A 14609-nucleotide genomic window follows, 5' to 3' on the forward strand; every position below is an offset into this window, starting at 1 on the left:
TGGGGACAGGATTTAAGGTCAGGTTCTTCAAGACAAGAGATGCAAACTCTGCCAAGGAAAGGGCATTCAGCTGACACAACTCTTGGTGCTCCCCTCGTCCACTGAGAGAAGGTCTGTGCCTGGGAGGGGCATGTGGAGCTGCACCTTGCTGCTGCTGCCTGTCAGGATGAGCCATTGGACAGCATGGCAGAACTTCCCACTGCTATGAATCATGAGCCTGGCAATGGAAAATCTCCAGCTCCAGTATCTCCTGCTTCTCTCATCAAACCCCAATCAGATGAAGCAGACATTGCTCAAACTGCCCTTCGGAGGGGATCGGCCTGCCCATATGTTGGACAGCCCCGAGCCCACAGCAGCTGCCCACTCAGGGTACCCATAACCAGAGGATGGTGCAGAGCTTGAGTTGGCACCTTTGAGCTCAGCTTCTCAGAGCTTGGGGCAGGGCTCCCACAGCCTTTCCTGACTCTTAGGGGCATCGAGGCCTCACAGAATTCATCGTCTTTCGACATTCCCTCTTTTTTTCTTACACATGAGCAAAGCAGCCGTTGGCTGGAGCTGAGTCCCGGATGCCCATGATGAAAGCCTGGCTCAGTGGAAACCAGTGGTCACTTTCCTGCAGATTCCCACCTGGCCTGCACGGCTCTGTCAGATTTCATGCCACGAAAGTCTTCCGCGGAGCAGGACCATTCGCAAGAGGTGCAACATTTCCACAGCCACCAGGGAGATGATTCACAGGAATGGGCAGTGCGGAGCAGCAGGATTGGCTGCGGTCAGTTGTTCAGCTTCAGTGATTTCTTGAGGGGGAAATGGAAAGAGTGGACAGAGCAAGTTAATTAATAGATGCATCATGAAGTCAATATGAATCAGAGTATTCCCAAGGAGCTGGAGATCAGATTGGGAAAGCAGCAAATGATGCCTTTCCCTGGCACAGGGCTCCTTTATCCAGATGCTGCTCCAGCCCCCTGAGTCGAGGACTTGCTGATAACACCGGCTGCAGGCCAGGCCACTGCATGGCTGGGAAACTCAGTGGCAATTTTAACAACAGCTCAGGTGATATAAACAGAGAAAGGAGACGAAGGAAGCGTAGGAATAACCCTGACAATGGCTCATTGCAGTGTCCTTCAGGTAACGAGGGAAGTGCTCAATTCAGGGGTGCACGTGAACACAGCTGCAGGTTCTTTAGATTTTTATTAACTGGGCAGCCAATGTCGCAACGCTTCTGGTGAGAAAGAGCCCGGGCTTAGGGAGCAGGAGCCGGGCAGCAGGCAGGAACCGGCACACGGACACCAGCGAGCCCTGCCACAGCCACGGGCCGCCCCCGAGAGGGAGCGGCGATGCAGCCCTACACGCAGAGCTCGCCCCGTGCACGCAGAAGCACCGCACTTCTCACGGAAATGCCCGCTCTCCCAGCCCCAGCGGCGGCCATTTCACTTCAGCCCCCATCCCCCCTCCCAACACCTCCGCCGGGCGCTGCACAGCAGACGGGAGCCCCCTAGTGAGGGCCGGCCCGGCTCAGCCCAGCTCGGGGACGCGGCTCCGGCCCGGCTCGGCTGTGCGAAGGGGAGGGGAGGGCCCGGTCTGGCCGCGCCTGCTCGGTGCGGAGCGGCCATGGCGGGGTTGGAGCTGCTGTACTGCTCGGCTCAGGCCGGCATCTCCTGCCCGCAGGATGCGTTGGTTTGCGGGATCCACTGGGAGCTGATCCAGCACGGCTACCGCTGCCTCGGCGCCGGAGAGCAGGTACGGGCCGGGCAGCACCGCCGCTAGGCCCCGCTAGGCCGCGCCGATCCTCGGCCTTTCCTAGTGCCGCTCGCCGCCTCCGCGCGGCCCAACCCGGCAGGGACGTGTGGGCACTGCGGGTTGTGCCGGTACCGGCGGGACCTGGAGGTGGTGCTGCTGCGGTGTGTCGTTGGGGGTTCCCGGAAGTGTTGTGCTTTGGGGAGGCTGTTGCTGCGGGGATACCGGTGCTGAGGTGGGGATCGGGAGCCTGGAGCGGTGCTGGGAGATGCCTGCCGGGGGCTGTGGTGGGCTGCAGGATGCTGTTTGGGCAGAAAAGCTCCCCGCGACCAGACGGCTCCCCATGCTTGGAAGCTTTGGGGTGACAGGCAGCAGGGAGCAGCATCTCCTGGTTTGGGTCTTGGTTGCCTTTTACTCAGCAGGGGATGGCTGTGGCCCCTCCTGTTCTAGCTGCTAGCGGGCCTTACTGTCCTGTCTGCCTTGCTGTAGCCAGGTCCTGATGAAAGGAAGTCAGAGCTGCTGCCCGCTGGCTGGGAAGCCAACAAGGAGGTGTATACACTGCGCTACAAGTCTACAGACGATGCCCAGGAACTGCTGCTGAAAGCCATTGCGGTGGAAGACAGCATGATCCTTAATGTCATGGTGAGCACCTGAACTGATTGCTGCAGAAATTGGAGTCCTTTCAGATGCAGTGTCTGCTACTGTCCAAAATGTGTGAAAAACAGTAGAGCCAATTTCTTAAATGTTTTGCTGCTATTTGTTCTGCCTTACACCATCATCTGTCCCTGAGAGATGTGGCCCAGCTGGGAACTAGTCAAACACAGCCACATCTGGCCATGGATATAGTCTTCCTTGCACTCTGGCCCAGTGTCCCTTTATGTGCCACTTTTCCAGCTGAGGGTGTATTTTCACATCACTTCCCAACAAGCATATGGCTAGGACGTTTTTGCTCCATTTCACTTCTTCCTGACTCTGGCTGTCATGGGATTTTGGTCTTTCACCTTCACAGCCTGGGCTAGGGGAAACGAGAAGGGAGAGTTTTGCTGCATGTTGTGGTTGTTTTTTTTTGCTGCTGGGGATTTGGACACTGCACAGAGACATGGACAAGAAGCATGCAAGCTTGTTCTTCATGTCCTGATCTCCCTACCAGTGGCTCTGCTTGCTCCCTCCCTCAGTCCTAGCTCTGCGTGGCTGCTAACACCATGCTTCTCCTGTCTTTACTAGGATCGTCATTCTCAGAAGGTGGCAGACGTGACCTTGGCAGTGGCTGACTACATCAACCCAGAGCACCTGAATGATTTCCACAAGTAATCTCAGTTCTCTGACATTTTCTGCAGGAGAAAAAGTCTCACCAGCATGGGGAGGGGGGCGTATGGGATCAGAGATGAGGTTAGGAGGAGCCTGGAGGACTCCTCTCTCCAGCACAAATCCAGGGTGCCAGCTGAGTACATGTTTTGTGCCAGAGATGCCAAAAGAATGTACATCCTCTCACTACCCCATCCAGCACCTTTGTGCCTGAGTGCCATAGTCTGTCTGTCCCACCAGCTTGCCTCTCATCCCTGCAGAGTCTACAAGAACATGGAGGAGTTGAGGACAAGGATTGCTTCAGGTATCATCAGTCCCCTGGGGGTCCCCACAGAAAAGGTCAAGAAGGAGTCCCAGGCAGAGAAGAAAGATCCTGTCTCCCCCCAGGATTATAACCCCCTTGGGATCCCACCCCGGCACCCTGCAGGCACAAGAGCACCATCATGGTGAGTGAGCAGCGGGTGTCCACTGAAGGTCCTGGCACAAACTTTATCCCTGGTCCCATCTTGCACAGATGGAATGGGGAGTGAAGGGGATCGAAATCCTCCCCACCTGTTCTCAGGCTCACTGGCTGCCAGCTTTCATTGATTTAGGCTGTTTGCTGAGGGATGGGATGATGAGTTCAGGAGCTAGTTTTGCCCTACTTTGGAAAGATGTGGGGCAGAAGGAGGGAAGCCCTGCTCTGTACTGGTTGAGGGACCATCAGGGCTTGGGGGCTGGTGGAGCAGAAACAGCAGGGGCAAGGACAGTGCTGTTGTATGTGGCAGGTTCTTCCCTCTGTTCCCCCACAAGCCTTTGGCTGGAAGTCAGAGACACTGTGGTGGCTCTGCTGTGGCTACTGCCTTACATGTCACCTCGTGTTTCTTTAGCCCCACTGTTGTCTGCTTGAGCTTAGGTTGCAAGATACTCCTTCCAGGAGTGCAAGGACAGTCGTTGTGTTGTTGGCTGGAAACTGCATGAAATCAGCCCTGCAGTGAAAGTCTTGTTCACTGTGTGCTGTTTCAGGCCCTCTCCTTTGAACCCCTTCGCTGTTGGTGGGCAGGACCTGGACCCTTTGGGGTGAGTATGGCTAAGGGAGGTCATGCTTTGCATGTCCTTGGAGCATCCCCAGCTCTGCCCTTCACTGAGAGACCTTCCCTGAAACAGCTGTCGTCGGTCTGGCTCAGGCATTGAGCAAAGTGTGTCTGAGTGCGGGTGGCAGTGGAACAGTTCCTCATTACAAATTGCAAAGGAGCAATTGACAGTTGCTAAACCTCAATATGGTTCTAATATCGTAATAAGATCCCGTCGCTTGCTTAGATGATAGGTTGCAATCTGCGTCTGTTTAATAATCAGCCTGTATTCATTTAACATGCACTAATTCCTTCAGTAAATCAAAGCTGAATACATCGTTAAGTGAATGTAAGTCTCTAATTTAAAATGGTACCAGCTGCTGCATTTACAGCCCAGCAGTCTGGAGAGGGAGAGGCTTAAAGTTGAGTCCACAGATGCCCGAGTCCTGATTGTGAGCCTCCAGGCTTTTTGGGGCACTCGAGCAGGGATGCTGGAGAAGGCCTGAGTGGAAGCCAGGCAGTTTGGGGGACTGCTCTTCCCAAATGCATGTCTGGATTTTTTGGTTTTGGTTGGGCAAGAAGGACCTGTCATCTGCCATTCCAGATAAAAGCACATCTTCAGACACAAAACAGTCCTTGGAGTTGTTGCAAAGCGCCTTGCAGCTCAGGGGAGTCCTCTTTAGAACAGCTCTCCTGTGGGGATCGCATTTTTTCCCTCTTGCAAGACTTGATTCTCTGTGAGTTTGGCCAGCTAGAAATGTCCTGCCCTGCGGGAAGGAGAAGGCTGGGTGATTGGAAAGAAACCTGATAGCATGAGGAAAAGGGGTTCAGTTGTGGGGGGGACCCTGTTTCTCCCACTGCCTCCAGCTCTTCATTGGCAGTTTCTCTGCAGATGACACAGAGATGATTGTAAGTGATAGCAGATTTGTGTGCTGACACCTGCCAGCACTGGGGCTGGAGACCCAGACTTCCAGGCATATGCTCATGGGGCCTGGCTGTCCTGGGGCGCCGTGGGCAGCCAGCCTGGAGTAATGGAACTCATTAGTGCAGTTGTTAATGACTTGTATGATGGCAGCGGTGTCCAGAGACTCCAGCTGAGTTTGCAGAAAGCCGACTATGAGGAAATGGCACTTGCAGCATGGAGCAGCTCTGAGGAGCCACCACGGTCAGCAGATGACTTCCAGGCAGTGCTTTGGAAAGGTTTGCAGGGTCTGCAGGCTCTTACAACACTGTGCTCCCATAGGGCAGCAGGGATGGGGCTACGAGTGGCAGTGATGACCAGCAGGTCCAATGCACGGTCAGCAGCCCGCTGGGGACTTAGCAGCCACGGTTTGTGTTCTGCCTGGATCCTTGCAGGAACTTGAGGGAAGAAGGAAGCTGCTGCTGTTGCTTCCTTCTGCATATCCCCAGCTAGAATAAGAGGTTGCAGACATGGTGGTGCCTTGGATCTGGATGTTTGCTCCTGCCCTGCATTAGGTGTGTGTGCTGCAGCCATAAGACTCCCATCTCAGTGTAATGTTAAGCTGCAGTTTACACCCTGCGCTGAGCACGTGTTGTGCTGCAGCATGGGGAAGGTGCAGGAGGAGCACGTTGCTCTTCTGTGCCAATCTCATCTCATTTGCTGCCTTTCCTCTCCCCAGAGGTCGGAGTGGTGGAATGATCGTTGATCCTCTCCGGTCTGGATTCCCACAGCCTGGCATTGACCCATCAGCAGGTCTCCCCGGCCGCCTTCCCCCAGGAGCAGTTCCACCAGGAGCCAGATTTGACCCCTTTGGCCCCTTAGGGGCTGGTAGGGCTGGGTAGGTGTTTTGGCCATGCCTGGGCAGCCACTGCAGCAAGGACCACAGCATGCTGCCAGTCTGCCTCTGATCTGCTGCTCCTTCCAGGGTTGTGCTCTCGTTCTGGGTTTGACTTTGTCCTAAATTCCTTTCTAGGCCAGATCCCGACCACCTCCCACCTCCAGGCTATGATGACATGTTCATGTGAGGAGTCACTGAGTGGTTTCTCAGCTAGCTGCAGCCAGAGCAGTTTCCTGGAGCGAGGAGCACTTTCCGCTCTTCATTCCCTTCTTTGGTGGACTTTGATCTTTTCAACAGTGATTTTCTTCTCCCTGCTCAGGGCTGTGCTCCTGTGTTTCAGACTGGCTATAAAGGTTTCCATATGCACAGAACAAAAGAGGAAGCAGTAGGTTCATTTCTTTCTCTGCTCCTCCAAGGGTAGCTGGCCATGGGTACGCAGCAGACATGGGCCAGCCTTGTGCCAGAGCAGTGTCAGGAGCAGCGTGGTGTGCTGAGAGCAGCCCTGGGCTTTGAGGTTTCTCCTCTCCTTCTCCAGGGTGGCATAGCTTTTGCTGCTGGGATTATGCATACAGTCAGTGGTAAGGAGGGAGCTGGCTTCTTGCCACTCCCGTGCTGGGGAGCTGCAATAGCGTCGCTGAAAGCTTCAGCTGGAGAAGGCTTCCCATGCATGGTGGTTTCTCTCTTGCTCTTTATCCAAAGAGTGCTGATCAGTAATGGAGGGCTAAAGCCCATCTCACAGGGTCTTTGTGGGCAGACCCCCAGTAGAGGCTCAGGTGGGCTTCTGCATGGGCATGCACACTGAATGTGAAGGGCTCCAACAGCAAAGCCTTGAACATGCATGAAAAGAGACATGCAGTGAATTCCTGGCATTATCTGTCCCCCTGTAGCCATGCTGTCCTTCATTCCTGGGGATGTGTGCCAAACCCACAGGCAGTGTGGAGAGCTGCCTGTTGGGCACCGTGTTGGTTGGGGTGGAACAGGAGGCTTGGGTGCCTACCTGAACTCGGGGTCCAGCACAGTCTCTCTGTGCCTGGTGGAGCTGAAGGATTTAGGGCTTTGCTTTGCAGCAGGTTTATAGGAACATGTTTCACTGCTGTCAGTCCTATGGCATGAGACATGAGACCTGTGTGGCTCTGCCCAGCTGGACTCTGTGTTGCCATCACCAAACAGCTTGTGGAGGAAGGACAAGACCTGCATGAGTCATAGGGTTCTCAGCTCTTTCTGGAACCCCCTCCCTTTCCTACAGCTTCCCCTGTGTCAGATAATTTTGGGGCTGGAGCCCCCCAGGAGTTCAATACTGTATTTTCTTCTCATGGTTTGATTTCTTGGAAAGACGTTCATGAGTTTGAAATAAAAATCTGACAACAGTGTTGTGTTGGCAGTTGTTGGGGGTGACCCCCCCACCCCAGTTGGCCTCCTCATCTCCCCCCACAAGAAGAGGAGCCCCAAAGCTGCACTTGGGAGCTCTGTTCTGTCTGTGCTTGCCCTGTCTGGGGTGGTGGGTTCGAGCTGGGAGCCTGCTTTGTTCTTTCCCTTCTTTCCTAGCAGCAGTGCTTTTCTGAGATGATGAGACTGTATTAAGAAAATTAAATGGAGAACGGCCCAGCCCTTGTTTGGCTGTGCTTCTGGTGGTAATTGGCTCTCCAGGGCACTGAACACCGTTGTTACACTGCATGCAGCTGCATAGGCATAAATAAAGAAGGGGAAGTGCTCCCCTCTCTCCCTTTTCCCCTAAGGCTTTTCCTTTTAAACCCCTTTTGCCTACAAACACGGCTAATAACAGCTGAGTTGCAGTGTGTGGAACCTCAGACTGTGTGCATGTGGGAGGGGAAGGACTGGGCATAGAAATTTGGCTGAACTGGAGCAAGGTGAGGCTCTTGCTGTGTCCCTGCTGTTCTCCCAGCTCCTGGGCAGCCCCGACCTTGCTGTGTGAGGTTGAGATGCACGGTGCTGCAGGGAGAGGAAGCGGTTCTGCCTTATCAGAGAGGCTCTCTGCGGGAGACAGCTGCTTTCTGCTGCCTGCATTAATCATGTGCTGCAACCTTTCAGGAGGGAGAAACACAGCCTGCTTTGATGGGGCTAATTAAAACGATCCAGCGCCAGGAGAGGCTGTGTCGGGTCTTGATAAACAATCTTTTGTCTGCAGCTCTTAACCCCAGTGGGTTTGCAGTGCCTTGCAGCTTGGGGGAGCAGGTGGGAGAGGAGGGGATTGAAAAGAGGAAGAGCACCCTGCGTGGAGCTGGGGTGGCTGTGGGCTCGTGGCTGAGCCTTGGGGCTGCTGTGGTCTCTGCTGTCTGTGCTCAGAGAGCAGAGGTGCGGGAAGATGTGGATCCTGCACCAAGCATGGCCAGCAATACCAGCACTAACATGAGTGACTGAAGCTGTTAGCATGCAAGGGAGCACAGCGGTTGGTGCATCTTGAGCTCATTTTATGGGGAGTTGTAAAGAGTGGTTGGGACTGGAGTGTGTGATCCTGGCACAGGCACAGCCCTCGCTCCTCCCGCAGTGCCAAGGAGGTGCTTCCACATCACAGTTGAAGAGAGGCACTGGATTATTGGCAATGGCTCGACGTCCCTGGAGAGTCCTTCAGGCCATCTGCCAGCCCGCCCAGCCAACAGCACCTGCCTCTCATGCTCCCGATGGCAGAGCCCTCGTTCTGCTAATTACCCTGTGGACGACGCTCCGAGCCAGGATCCTGCACAGCCCGTGGATGGTGCAAGGGAAGAACCATGGATATTGCACAGATGGGAAAACAAAGCAGCCTCTGTTGTAGAGGAGTGAGGGAGGTGTATGGGGCCGTTCCCTCCCTCATAGAGACACTCCAGGACCCTGAAGATGGGTGCTTAAGAGCTCTGCGCTGAGCCAGCTTCTCCATTGGAAGCTGGAGATGTGCAGAAATGCAAGGTGCTCTCCAATGGGACGGGTTTCACTGTGCCTCCAGGGCCACAGGGACTTTTCTAGGGGTATCCCAAAGCTGCCCCAACCCACCCATTAGCAGCTGCAGAGCCCAGGGTGTGACACTGTGGGGCTGAGGCCTCATCCTGCCTACACTGCCCTGCCCCAGCCCACCTTGCTGGGGCAGATTTGTCTCACCACCTGGTCATATTTTGGGTTGCTTCCTAAATAAATCATTGCTTTGGCTTGATGTTTTCAGCCCGCTGCACTGCTCTCCTCTGGTCCCACTGCTGCTCCTGTGCAAAATCATTCTCCAGTCCTACAGGTCTCAGTGGGGAGCCTCTTTAATGGCATTCCTTCCTCAACACACTTCATTCACCTTAAATATTTATATTTCAGTCCAGAGGATTCTCCCCCACTCCTCCAGGCCCTCCTTCAGGGACAGCACAGCAATCTGCTGGCACAGCAATAACAGCCTCCTTCCATTAACACCCCTCCAACAGCCCCACACTAACACAAAGGAGAATTTCTTGTGCCCATATAATGCAGGTGTTCAGCAGATGCAGCCTCCCAGCAGCCTGTGTGAGGTCATTTGAGGATTCCAGGACCCAATACTAAACACAGAGCAAGGCAGGTGATACAGGGATGAGCAGAGGGACGTGTGACCCTTCACAGCACTGCTCGGAATGGACACTGTTGTGCAGAATGAGGATGGTGGCACGGGCTGCAGGCTGTCCCCAGCCATGGGAGGGGTGGGAACACCGAAGGATGCTATGGGAGCCCTGGAACAAGATCTGGCCCCAGCAACTGTACCACATGTAAACAACCTTCCCCATGTGTTGGGCTGTCTGGAGAGATTTGTCTCCGCACATTTGAAGCAAGAAATTTATGGGACGGATTAAAAACTGGTGGCAGTTTGTGACAAATACCAGCTTTCGCGGGGCTGCGTTTTCCTATGGGACAATTCCTTGCCTTTCTCAGCATCCTGCGCAGACCGATTTTTTCTCTCCACAGAACGTTGTGCTTTAATGATGCTTCATGTTTAATTCCCGAGATGCAATGTTACCTTCGAGCTGCAGAGAATGGCTCTTGTGAGCAACACAAAGGCACCCCAGTGGGGCAGAGCTGCTTCTCTAAAACAGGAAAAGAAGGAGCACGCTGTGCACGGCAAGTTATCCTCTCTCCTCCAGACAGAGCACCCTGGTTTCTGAGGCCGTTGTGGGGCTGCTGGTGGGATGCTAGGCACGGGGGGGTGTCCCAGCCTTCATCCCGCTCTCGTGGGATGTGAAGGCTGCAGGTCAGGAGGAGGTGGCCCCGTGGATGGCGGTCACTTTGAGGTCCCCTTCTCTTCTGCTATGCCGCAGAGTTTTACAAGAAACTATTGCTACGAAAGATTGCTGATGGCAGAAAATCAGATGCTACATCCCAAAGAGGAGCTCGGCCTCGCGTCCAGCCCGGCACAGGGCACAGAAATCCCACGGGCGTCTCACAATGCCGTCACCTCGTTGCTGGTGGAAGGCGGTCCCGGTGCTGCGGGATGGGACGCCGACCGGGAGAGGCGGGGAAGGTGTCCGATGGCGAAGCCTCCCCGATGGCATCGGTGTTGCGGTGTGGCGAGCGTGCGGGGCTACGATCCGGACCCCTCGGGGTGCCGCTGGGGCGGGGGGCTCAGCTGGCTCTCCAGCAGCGCCCGGGACCCCTCGGCCGACATCCGCCGCAGCCGCAGCCGCACGGAGCCGTAGTTGCTCCCGGCACGGCGGGCGGCGCGGGCCCGGCGGCGGGCGGCGGCGGCGGCCAGCAGGAGGGCGGCGAGCAGCAGCCCCCCCAGGGCCAGCAGGGCCAGCCCGGCCACCGTGCAGCGGTCGAGGCGGGCGCGGAGCCGCGCCGCCCTCTCTTCCAGTCGCTCCATCTGCCGCGCCGGTACGCTCGGGTCGGGACGCGCCGCCCGCGGCACAGCCCCCGCCAGGACCACCAGCGCTGCCCCGCTTAGCGCGCAGCCCAGCGCCAGCGCCAGCCCCGGGCCCGGAGCCGGGCCGAGCCCCCCCCGGGCCGCCGCCGTCCGCCGCCGCTTCGCCCGGGCTCCGCAGCTCCGCCGCCCGCGGGGACGCCATGGAGCCGCCGCCCTGCGAGGAGAGAGGTGAGCGGCGGAGGGGCTGCATCCCCCGCACCGCCTGCCCCAGCCGGGATGCACCCCCTCCTGTCACCCCCAAACCCGGCCTCCGGAGCAAGCTGCTCCCGCCCGATCCCCCGAACCCCAAGGACCCGCGTCTCCAAACCGGGCTGCTCCCTCCCTGCCCCCATCAGGCCGAACCTCCCCAGCCCCCGGGACCCACATCCCGAACCGGGCTTTATCCCGCGTTCCCCCGCCGGGTTGTTCCCCCCCCCCCACTCCCTCGTTCCTTCGCTCCCTCCCTCCCAACCTACCCAGGGAACCCTTGACACCCCCTGGGCTGCCTTCCTGGATTCGGGCTGTCCACCCATCTCCACATCCCGGACCTGCCGTCCCCTCCTTTCCCCCGGTTCCCTTCCCGCACCGAGCCGCCTCTCCCCCCGCTCCCCGCACCTAGCTGCGCTCCCTCTTCCTCGGTCCCAGCCGCCTCCCCGGTCCCGCCCCGCCGCTGCCCGCACCGAGCTGCCCCCCCTCGGCCGCCTACCCCCGCCGGCTCCCCGGTGCCGGTGCAGCCGCGGCGGAGGGTGGGGAGGGCGGTGGGACCCCGCGGTGCTCCCGGCGATGCACGCACACACGTGCACACGTAGCGGCGGCTGCCCCGGGGGTGCACACGTGCACACACGTATGCATACACACACACACACACACACACACGGTTGCACACCGGCACCGCCCGTGCAGCGCATCACCTGCAGAGGAGGGATCCCGAGGTGGGGAGTTTGCAGATGGAGGGTGCTAAGCAACACTGCAAAAAGCACGGAATGTGCCCCAGGGGATGTCCATATAGGGTGCCGGCTATGCACCCCCAGCCAGCCCCACTGGGGCCATAGGACAACACCAGGCTGCGGTCTGCAGCACAGAGATCCCCAGCACCGCATTGTTTATTTCCCTTTTCCCACTGCCACCGGCTGCACGCGCTCTGCTTTTCTTTGACCTGAAACTGGACCCAGGCCCGAGCCCCAGCAGTGACCTGCTGGCAGGAACGTGCTTTGAGCCGTGTTGTTAATGAGACGTGTGCTATTCCTGCCTTTGGAGCGGTGCCTGGAGATGGTGGTGCGGATGTAAATCCCGACTGATAGCGGGTGGGCTGCTGAAAGCTGCCGGGAAGATCTGTCCGTCACACTGCCATTCCCTTCAGCACGTTCCCATGCCTCAAACACCTTCACAAGCTCACATATGACAGCATGAGATGATGCTCAGATGCTGCTGCCGGCACCAGGTGGGCTCACATGCTCATTCCCTACACCCTGAGCCCCCCATGAAACAAATCCCGCAGCCACTCTTGGCTCCATGCAACCCACAGCACTGGGGCAATGTCCTTCACGGTGACACCAACAGCAGCTTTCTACCACCATGACATCAACAGGGACTTTCTGTGAAGTCTCTGTGAAATTCAGTCAAAACCACAAAGGTTCTAAGAGGGTGCATGGGGGTGCAGACATAAAGGGGTGCACGTGGATTTCTGTGCAGCTGAAGGCTGTTGCACATCCAGGTGCTGGTGAGGGCTGCTCGGCTCTGGCCCTGCTGCTCAGCGGGGCAGTGACAGCTGACAACTTCATCCTTCCCTCAACACCTTCTGCATTAAACAAATGGTGGTTAAAATTAGCCTCTGGATCATTTTGTAGCCGTTTCCTTCCATGTTTTATTTTTATTTTCTTCCACGTGCCCTTAGGAAGGCTTTCTGCCTGGATTAATTCGTTTCATTTGGCTGATGCTGACCTGCTCCTCCCAAAGCGGGTCCGGGGGTCACCCGCCTCCTTTGCTGCCCTGTGGATGCACACACCACTCTATTATGTTTTGTTCACAGTGAGGGATGTGTGTGCTGTGTGCCTGTGACCGCCCTCCCGGCTCCTCTCCTGCGCTGTGTCAGAAGGCAGAGTCTTCCCAGCACAGCATCCCTGGGGATGCATCCAGAACTGGGCTGAGAAAAGAACGGGATTAAAAATAAATGTAAGTGCATCCTGACACGTTAACCACATTTAGAGAGGTTTCAGTGCCAACCCACTCGGCGCTCAGATACAAGTAGGTCACAGGACGCAGATTGTCCCAAATCAGCAGGAAAGGATGGATGTGGAGCAGGCGGGCAGGAGGGAGAGGGGATGGGAGGAGAGCTCTGCGCTCTGCTGCCACTGCCACTCGTATTTCCTTGGAAGGAACAGAAATGATGATGGTTTGCTCCTGAGCTCTGCGTTTTGGGGCAACCGGCTCCCATAGCGATGAGGCACCGGAATGCGCATGGTCTGTGTGCAGAGCTGCTGTGATCCCATGGTTAGATGGGGCAGCAGCCATCAGGAGGACATGACAGATGGATGAGGGAGATGGGACGTGAGAGGGGGTCCTGCACCTTGCTGTGCTGCTCCGCTGCATTCACAGGATGGGTGCTGAGGGACTGGGATGTGCAGCCCCAAACCTACAGCCCCAAATCCTGCACTGGGCTGATAGGATTGGGATGTGCTGACCCAAACCTGCAGCCCCAAATCCTGCACTGGGCTGATGGGATTGGGATGTGCTGACCCAAACCTGCAGCCCCAAATCCTGCACTGGGCTGATGGGATTGGGATGTGCTGACCCAAACCTGCAGCCCCAAATCCTGCACTGGGCTGGCAGCTGCCCCAAATCTACAGCCCTAAATCCTGCCAACCTGGGAGCTGCCTCAAACCCCATCCCCAGATCCTGCCCCGGATTGGTGAGGCTGCAGCATCCCCGGGGAAAAGAGAGGAGGGATGGAGACCACCGCTATCAGCCCAGGAGCACAGCGAGGAGAGAGACAGCCAAGGTCAGACAGCCCCGCCAAGACGCAGGACGAAACCTGCGGGAGAGCAGGAAATAAATCGGAAGGAGAGGAGAGGAAGAGGGAGAGGGGCAGGAGGGTGGAGGAGGGATGAGGGCACCGAAGGCGGCAGCGGGCGGGCGGGAGAGCTGTGGCTGCGGGGCCGGGCTGTGCGCGGGAGGGAGAGCGGGCGGAGCCGCCACCACAGCGCCGCCAAGGCGCCGCGCCCTCAGCCCTGCTCAGCCTCTCCTCCAGCCGTGGTAACGCAGCACCACGGTGATGCCCCGCAGCCCCTCGCTGCCACCTCAGGATTTCCCCCCCAGGGCCACATAAAGACCCCGTCCCCTGATGGCAGGGCTGGGCGACGCCGTCCCCTCAGGGCCCCGTGATGCCCTCGTGCCCTCAAGGCTGACAGAGTCCCATGGAGCCCCATCCCCTCAGGGCCCCGCCGTGCTCTCCATCCCCTCTTGGCCCCGTGAAGCTCCCACCCCCTCAGGGCTGACAAAGCCCCCCATCCCCTCAGGGCCCCGCAGTGCTTTGCATCCCCTCAGGACCCCACAAAGCCCCATCCCTCAGGAGCCTCACAAAGTCCCCCATCCCTTCACGGCCCCATGAAGCCCCCATCCCCTCAGGGCTGACAAACCCACCCCCACCTCATGGGGGGTGCTCTGTCTCACCTCTCATGGTCCCATAAAGCCCCCATCCCCTCATGCCCCCACCTCCCATGGCACTCACAATCCCACCCCATGCCCCCTTTGCCATCCCAACCCCGTGTTCCCCATCCCCATGACATCTCTCCTTGTACCCTCAGGTGCTGTCAGCTCCAACCCACAGCTCCGGCTCTCTCTGAAGCCCCAGCAGCCATTCTGCTCAGGACCTTCGCA

The 14609-nt window shown here is 57.5% G+C and overlaps 1 protein-coding gene across 1 annotated transcript; it reads left to right on the forward strand.

The window, feature by feature from the left end:
• The first annotated feature begins 1547 nt into the window (after positions 1-1547).
• Positions 1548-7257, forward strand: PSMF1 (proteasome inhibitor subunit 1). The gene is made up of 7 exons (XM_042884813.1): positions 1548-1737; positions 2224-2376; positions 2959-3041; positions 3300-3485; positions 4045-4098; positions 5732-5890; positions 6026-7257. The coding sequence occupies exons 1-7, from the start codon at positions 1609-1611 to the stop codon at positions 6075-6077; spliced, it is 816 nt and encodes a 271-aa protein (XP_042740747.1). The 5' UTR covers positions 1548-1608; the 3' UTR covers positions 6078-7257.
• The last annotated feature ends 7352 nt before the right edge of the window (positions 7258-14609 follow it).

This window comes from Lagopus leucura, unplaced genomic scaffold (genome assembly GCF_019238085.1).
Source record: "Lagopus leucura isolate 7727_CA_CO unplaced genomic scaffold, USGS_WTPT01 Super-Scaffold_100045, whole genome shotgun sequence".
Lineage (NCBI taxonomy): Eukaryota > Metazoa > Chordata > Aves > Galliformes > Phasianidae > Lagopus > Lagopus leucura.

Excerpts from the sequence above, each read along its gene's own strand:
- PSMF1 (XM_042884813.1), top strand. The coding sequence starts at position 1,609 with ATGGCGGGGTTGGAGCTGCTGTACTGCTCGGCTCAGGCCGGCATCTCC. Across the intron at positions 2,377-2,958 it reads GCATGATCCTTAATGTCATG|GATCGTCATTCTCAGAAGGT; the intron begins GTGAGCACCTGA and ends TGTCTTTACTAG. Across the intron at positions 5,891-6,025 it reads TTAGGGGCTGGTAGGGCTGG|GCCAGATCCCGACCACCTCC; the intron begins GTAGGTGTTTTG and ends ATTCCTTTCTAG.